This window comes from Aegilops tauschii, chromosome 7 (assembly GCF_002575655.3).
Source record: "Aegilops tauschii subsp. strangulata cultivar AL8/78 chromosome 7, Aet v6.0, whole genome shotgun sequence".
Classification (NCBI taxonomy): domain Eukaryota; kingdom Viridiplantae; phylum Streptophyta; class Magnoliopsida; order Poales; family Poaceae; genus Aegilops; species Aegilops tauschii.
The window spans coordinates 250,895,641-250,903,561 of record NC_053041.3 but is presented as its reverse complement, the minus strand read 5'-3'; the positions used below and the strand labels follow the sequence as shown (position 1 = coordinate 250,903,561).

Sequence of the window (7,921 nt, the reverse complement as noted above, 5' to 3'; positions counted from 1 at the left end):
CATGTGCTTTTTGGGTTTGGGGGGTGGGGGGGGGGGGGGATTTGTGCTTTTCGTAAAGACAAAAACGTGAAAAAACGTAACCTGGGCTCCGGTTTTTTCTTCGTTGAATTTCTTCTTTTTTTGGTTGCCACTTTTGTCCGGCTTTCCTTTTTTACCGGATTTTGTTTTTCTTGGTTTTTGGTTTTTGATTTTTAGTTTTTTTGAAAAAAGTTTATCGGAACCTATTAACGTGGGATCTAGTTTCAAAGATCTTGATGTGAGAAATTCAATGATAAAACCTATTTAGGATTTGGACGCACGGTTCCAGAGATAAAACATTTTGAATAAAGGAATATACGAAAAAAGGAAAGGACTCCACTACAAATCTAATGTCAGATTTTGAACCATGGTAAATCGAACGTTTTTACCGTGAATTATGTTCTCCGAGTATGACAAATTTATTTAAAGAGCAAGGTAAATCCGTCTCAATTTATCTTTTACTAGAAAATTGCCGTGCTTGCCAATATTATTTTCCATAAAAACAAATTTGCCATGCCTAAACATCCGATGTCAGATTTTTTTAAGGCAAGCGTCAGATTTTTAGATTATTTTAGGAAAACGTCAGATTTTTAGTTTTTCCATTTTTTTGAGTAACGTCAGATTTTTAGTTTTTCTAAAAAGAAAACACACAGATTACTACAAATAGCGCACATGCCCAGGCCCAAGCCCATATGGCCGTGTCAAGGCTTGGATCTCACTCTCCAGATTATTCGGCTCAAGAAACCAGAACCATTCCTAACCAGTACACCACCGGCTTAAACCCTTATCTCCTTTCGTCTCTCTCTCTCTTCCGAGTCGTCCTCATCCCCTACCCATCTCCTAGGGTTTTTACCCCATGGCGATGGCATCGCGCGCCGTCCTCCTCTCCCGTCTATCGCCGCTCCCCGCTGCGGCCTCTCGCCTCCTCCTCCGCCCTCTCGCCGCCGCCGCCAGCCTCCTTCCGGCGGCGACCTCGCCCGTCCCGGCGGCGGCGCGCGGGGCGGTGCGGTGCTTCGCCACACAGCCGGCGACGTCGTCGCTGCGGGACTCCTCGCCCAACTGGAGCAACCGGCCGCCCAAGGAGACTATCCTCCTCGATGGGTGCGACTTCGAACACTGGCTGGTAGTCATGGAGCCGCCCGCGGGCGACGCTGCTAATCCTGATGTCACACGCGACGAGATCATCGATAGCTACATCAAGACCCTCGCCCAGGTCGTCGGAAGGTATAGCGGTAACCATTTCTCGCATCTTCATCTTGTTGTGTTAGACGGTTGATGGAGCTTTATTGATGGGATGCGCAGCGCGCTCTTGTTGTGTAGATTCTCCTGCATTTTATGTCTCACTAATGTTTAGTTCAGGGGAAAATTTTAAAGTCAGTAATACGACTGTAACGGTTTTTGCTTGGTCGAATCAAATTTGATTACATTGTTAGTTTGTTATGTCTGGTGTGAGCTAAGAAGCACAGACACAGTGATGCCCATACGGGGACACAGGATTCGACATTCCAAAAGCAACCATTTGGGGATACTGCCAGTAATATATAAAAAATTAAAACATGCCATGTAATATAGAGTTAAAATAAAATAATTAATGAGAAAACGAGATGAGATATTAGTAAACTTGCAGAATCTTAACATCAGGCTGCCCTTCAGTCTCACCCATTGATGATTGGCTACTAGCGGTGACACTCCCAGATGCCATGCCCCCTAACAGCAGGCAACAATCAACACCCAAAAGCAGCACCAGCATTCAATCAGAGTACAGCATCATGCAGCTAATAAAATACACAAGCAGGCAAGCAGCAATGGCATGACCACATGGGGAAGCAAGCAGCAGCAGCTCAACAGCAAGAGTCACAAAGAGATGAAGAGGTTGAGGAGAGGCTGCTGGGCCTGGGGAGCTGGGGTTACCTGCTTGACCGTGATTGTCATTGGGAAGAGAGGCTGCTGCGCTTGGCAAACAGCACCGGCCGAGTCCAGGTGGCAGCGGCCGGCGGCGCTGTGTTCGCTAGAGCCAGGAGGAGCTCGTTCGTTTTTGTGGCGAGCATATGTAGGAGCCTGACAAATAATTTGTATTCGGGCCGAGGCTGTTATTGGGCCTCCCGAGTCCCCAGCGTATCCACGTACCCCAACCAGTGTCCTTGGTTTTTTTAATTCATAAATGAGGGGGTACTGCTGATCCCGGCTTATCCCCCCATGTCGCTGTGTCCTGCCGTAGTACGATGGCCAATCGGCTGAATCTACCGTATCCATGCTTTTTCTTATGTAAATAGAGAGTGCTTTGTTTCTGTGTCTATTTTCTGCTGGGCGGGCACTTCTTATTACTGGCAAAAGCAATGTTGGGAGCATGGTCTGTTACTGCCCTTATTGCTCTAGTGTGATGTGGAATTTGGGATCTTTCAGGGCGTTGGTAATCTTGTCTTATTTGAGGAAGACGTGAATCTGTCGATCTACATAGTCACGTGGTGCAACACCCGTGCTTTGTTACTTGGCTTGATTTTGGTTATATTTTGAAATACGGTCATGTTACCTTTATCTAAAATTTACTTCAGTTTTCATGTTAGCCTTATGCACATTTTGGTTTCCGGGTATGTAATGTTGGTTGCCCCTCATTTTTCATATCATTCTAATCTATGTACCTTGGCACATACTAACTTCTTTTAATGTTCCAGTGAGCAAGAAGCTAGGCAGAAGATATACTCGGTGTCAACTCGTCATTACTTTGCTTTTGGTGCCCTTGTATCTGAAGAACTCTCATATAAACTTAAAGGTATTAATGCTTTATGAAGTGATCTTGAGGACGTTCCAGTGCATAATGCACTCAATTAGAAACATTCTTTCTTGAATCTTACACCTCTATCATTCACAGAGCTGCCCAAAGTCCGCTGGGTTCTCCCTGATTCATACCTTGATGTCAGAAATAAGGACTATGGAGGTAATTATATAAGATCATGCTGACCTTCTGATTACTATTGTGTGTTTGTTGCCTTCTCTTCTGAGCTCAGTATAGTTACCATGGTACTTCTAAATTAAGCAGTCTACTTGAACTTAACACTGGTCATTGATCTGAATGATCAAAACAAGATTTAGGGTTAGATATCAGATCTGGAGCCGATGTTTAACAGACTGTATGTTGGTTATAAGATGGATTACCGTAATCTGAACTTTGCTGTGTCATGAAATGTACTTTTGCAGTTACATGACCATCCTTTATCTGCTTTTATTTATGATGTCTGTATGTGTTCATTAGGGATATGAATACGATTGTTCTTAAGGGGGACGTAAAATAGGGTTGATATTTTCGCACTTCAATATGTATGTTTTCTTCATGGATTCAGACAAATTAGGAGCTGCCCTTTCTAATCTGATATCCTTGACATAGCACTAGCAGATGTCAGTTTCTTGCATTATGGGTTACTACCTCCGTCCTGGTTTATTGGTCCCCTTATTTAGTGTCAAATTTTGACCATAGATTTAACTAACAAAGTGTCGATGCATGTCATAGAAACTTATACCATTAGAAACCATGTTCAAATACGAATCCAATGATATAATTTTTTGTGACATGCATTAACATTTTGTTAGTTAAATCTATGGTCAAAGTTCGACACAAAATACGATGGGGACCAGTAAACCAGGACGGAGGTAGTAGTTGCTAAGCAACACCAGATAATGTTTGGGGATGAACCTGTTAATTTTTCAGGTACACTTGTGTGAGAACCAACTTTAATGTGGTGAGCTTGGGCTTACTTATCATGGCTGAAAGCACATGACAGGAATTGGTGAACAAATCTACAAACACTTGATACTTTACACCTTCTGTTTCAGGGGAACCTTTTATAGGTGGGGAAGCTGTTCCTTATGATCCTAAATATCACGAGGAATGGGTGAGGAACAATGCCCGTGCCAATGAAAGATCTCGGCGCAGTGATAGGCCCCGCAACTTTGATAGGTCAAGGAACTTTGAGAGGAGAAGGGAGAACATGCAGAACTTCCAAAACAGAGATGCACCTCCTGGGCAGCAGGGTTTCAACGGCCCTCCACCTGGCCAGAACCCGGGCAGCATGCCTCCACCTCCACCACCTAGTCAGAACCGTGGCAACATGCCTCCACCATATACTCCAGGTGGTCCATCAAATTACCAGCCCCAAATGCAGAACCCACAGGCAGCATACACACCGGGTGGTGCACCCCAAATGCCGAACCCAGAGACAGGGTACGCACCGGGCGGTGCACCCCGAATGCCGAACCCACAGACAGGGTACGCACCGGGCGGTGCACCCCAAATGCCAAACCCACAGACAGGGTACACACCGGGCAGGGCCCCCCACATGCTGAACCAACAGGCGGGCTACGTCCCCGGTGGTGCTTCAAACTATCAGCAAGGTGGTCAAGCTGGCTACCAAGGCGGACCTGCTGGGCATCAGGGAGGTAACCAAGTTTACCCAGGAGGCAACTTGCCTGGCGGCCCTGGACCAGCACACCCAGGCAGTAGTCCTGGATATCAAGGTGCCAATGCACCCCCTCGTGAAGGTTATGGCTATCCTGGCGGCTACAACAGCAGTGCACCAGGTGGCTATAATCAGCAGTAAGGCTAAGGATGAGGCAACGTGAACTACCAATGAGGTGCCACTGAGTCGCAAATGAACTGTTTTTCCTGGGAAGCGTTGCCAGCATAATACCGTAGAAGATACGATGTGCGGTAGTATACATCCAACTATTGTTATGGCATATTTTTATCGATTCTCCTTCAAGTAACCATAATATTCTGTGATGCTGAACTTTTAATGTGCAATATTGCCAATGGTTCAGTTGTCCACGTCTCAGCGTGCACATTCTGCAATTAGCTGTCCGTTTAATTGGTCCTTTGAGCTGTGCTATCTGTTTCCTGTTGTCATAATGTATTCTTAGACTTCTATGCTGCTGTTGCACGCAGGCAGTTAGTAATTTTTGATGCTTAATGACAAGATGTTAAGGAGTACTTGGAAGTTAAACTTTTGAAGTTTGATCATTTATATATAAACATATATCAATATTTCCAGCATCAGTTATATACACTGAAAAAATAGCATTGCTAATAACATGCTATAGTGTGTCGAGAATTATCTGGCTAAATAAATCAATGTACAGTGCCTCGCTAATAGCATTGCTAATACTTGCACACTATACATTGATTTTTAGGGGCGGCGCTATTTTCTGTAGCGTGTTTTTTTTCTTTGGTTATATATGGTATGAAATATTTTTTTGCTTAGTCTAATGAAACTAATTTGGTGATTTGGTGCTGTAGGTGTTGATATATTTTTCAATAAACTTGGTGAAACTTAAAATGTTTGACTTAGGACAAATCTAAAATGTCAAGTATTTTGGAACGGAAAAGGAGTAGTGATTTACTTGAGTATTAAAAACTAAAAAGGTTTGGTGACCCCTGAAAAGGGATGGTAGAATTACAATATTTTGGAACAGAGAGAGTAGTGACTTGAGTGTAAAAATGGTTTCGGTGACCCCTCAAAAAGGATGGTAGAATTACAGTATTTTGGAACAGAGAGTAGTGATTTACTTGAGTGTTAAAAAGGTTTTGGTGTCCCCTAAAAGGGATGGTAAAATTACACAGATGTTAAGATTAAGATAGATCACACCGGTAGGTCCGTCCCTATCTAGGGTGACATTTTTTTTGTCTGGCGACGCACGAGGCGATCTAGGGTTCCCTCGGCCGCTGCCACCATCTCCCGTGCGCGCGTCCTCAGTCCACCGCCGCCCATCAATCTGGGATTTCGTTGTCTCGGACGGCTGATCCCCTTTCCGTTGTCAAAACCACCCACCATAGACCTTTCGCGAGAGCTAGGGCTCATGATCGTACACCACCTCCAACCCTGGTTTGTGTTCTGCGTTTCGTGTTCCCTGCTGTGTGGTGGTGGAGATGGAGAGGGTGGAAGGTCTGCTGCAGAGTTTGAAGTTGTCGGATAAGGAGAAGAAGGGCATAAAGATCGGATGGGCCGGGTCTGGAAAGGCGGGGGTCGTGGAACCGCAAGCCCTCACCAAATTACTCTCAGAGAAACCTGTGTTCGTTGATGCAATGGCGGAGACCTTGGGTAAGATATGGTGCCCGATCAGGGAGGTGGACTGCAAGGAGGTCGAAGAGAATGTATTTTTGTTCACGTTTGGGCAGGAATCGGGTAAAAGGATGGCTTTGGATGGTGGCCCTTGGGAGTTTGGGAATGACCTTATTTTTGAAGATTTTGACGCTAGTAAACGCATTGAGGACTATACGTTCGAGACCATCCCAATTTGGAGCTCCAGAAGAAGAAGGAGCCCGATATCCTCTTCTTGTCTGAGACTAAACTTGACAAGGGCAGGATGAATAAATTTAGAGATATGCTTGGTTTGCCGCACATGATGGTGCATGATAATAAAGGGAAGAGTGGTGGCGTGGCGCTTTTTTGGAGGCGTGGAATAAATGTTACTGTGAGATGGATGGGCCGGATGCACATTGATGCAATTGTGGAGGAAGAAGATGGCTACAAATGGCGTCTAACAGGCATCTATGGTGAGTCACATACTGATAAGAAGGTGGAGACATGGCGGCTTTTCTTCGCACTTTACATCACCAAATCCAGCTTCCGTGGGTCTGTTTTGGTGATTTTAATGAGATATTGTTCAGCCATGAGAAACAAGGAGGAGCTCCCTGAGCCCATAGATTTATGCAAAATTTCCGATATGCACTAGACTATTGTAACTTGTACGACCTCGGTTTCTAGGAAGATGTTTTCACTTGGAGAAATAAAAATTATTGTGTTGATGGTTATATTCGTGAGCGACTCAACCGTGTGGTGGCTTCACCGGAATGGCGTGACCGATTTCCAGCGTACAAAGTTGTCAATGGTGATCCATGTCACTCTGACCACCGCCCTGTTATATTACCGCGGGATGGTTGCCCACGTATCCAGAGGAGCACGAGTGGTGTGCGGCCCATGCGTTTTGAAGCGAAATGGTTGCTAGAAGAGGGGGTGTGACGGGGTCGTGAAGGAGGCGTGGGAGGGTGCAGGAGACCCAACTGTTCGGCAGAGACTGGAGGCGGTGGTTAGAGCCCTCAATACGTGGAGTAGGGATGTGTTTGGCGATCTGAGGAAAAGGATAAAAAACTGAAACAGGAATTAGAAATAGTTAGAAAGGAGCCGCTGTCGCTGTCTGATAGCCAAGTTCGAAAGGAACAAACAATCAGTTTCAAGTTTGAAAGATTAGAGGAGCAAGAGGATCTTGTTTGGCGGCAGAGGGGCCATGTAAACTGGTTGATTAAGGGCGACAGAAACACACGGTTTTTCCAGGCATTTGCTTCAGAAAGAAAGAAAAAGAACACCATACAGAAGTTGAGGAGGGAGGATGGTGTGTTGGTAGAGGGGGAGGAAGGTTTGAAGAACCTTATTACTAATCATTTTACCTCCATATTTACCCCCGTGGCAGGTGCTGATGCGAGTGCTATCCTTGACCATATATCTCCAAAGGTCACAACACAAATGAACGAGTTCCTCACAGCTGAGTTCACACCCGGTGAGGTAAAGGACGCGTTGGATAGCGTTGGGGACCTAAAAGCTCCTGGTATGGACGGGCTCCCGGCCATCTTTTACAAGCACTACTGGCATCTTGTTGGTGATGATGTGGTACGTGAGGTGTTGCATTGCGAGGCGGTAGTATACCGGAGGGATGGAACGACACTCTTGTAGTGCTTATCCCCAAGGTTCAGAACCCCAAGATGATGAAGGATCTTCGCCCTATTAGCCTCTGCAATGTCGTGTACAAGCTTGTGTCCAAGGTTCTAGCCAACAGATTAAAGTGCATCTTGGGGGAAGTTATCTCGCCGAATCAAAGTGCCTTTGTACCAGGAAGGTTGATCTGTGATAACACTATC

The 7,921-nt window shown here is 45.4% G+C and overlaps 1 protein-coding gene across 1 annotated transcript; it reads left to right on the top strand.

Moving 5' to 3' along the window:
- The first annotated feature begins 770 nt into the window (after window positions 1-770).
- LOC109779296 (uncharacterized) lies at window positions 771-5,012 on the top strand. The gene is made up of 4 exons (XM_020337893.4): window positions 771-1,242; window positions 2,691-2,788; window positions 2,888-2,953; window positions 3,847-5,012. Exons 1-4 carry the CDS (start codon window positions 875-877, stop codon window positions 4,608-4,610), a joined length of 1,296 nt encoding a protein of 431 aa, XP_020193482.1. The 5' UTR covers window positions 771-874; the 3' UTR covers window positions 4,611-5,012.
- The last annotated feature ends 2,909 nt before the right edge of the window (window positions 5,013-7,921 follow it).

What these genes read in the sequence shown, in the direction of transcription:
- LOC109779296 (XM_020337893.4), top strand. Translation starts at nt 875, where the DNA reads ATGGCGATGGCATCGCGCGCCGTCCTCCTCTCCCGTCTATCGCCGCTC. An exon ending in CTCGCCCAGGTCGTCGGAAG is followed by an intron (nt 1,243 to 2,690) that starts GTATAGCGGTAA and finishes TTAATGTTCCAG; the next exon opens with TGAGCAAGAAGCTAGGCAGA. An exon ending in ACTCTCATATAAACTTAAAG is followed by an intron (nt 2,789 to 2,887) that starts GTATTAATGCTT and finishes TATCATTCACAG; the next exon opens with AGCTGCCCAAAGTCCGCTGG.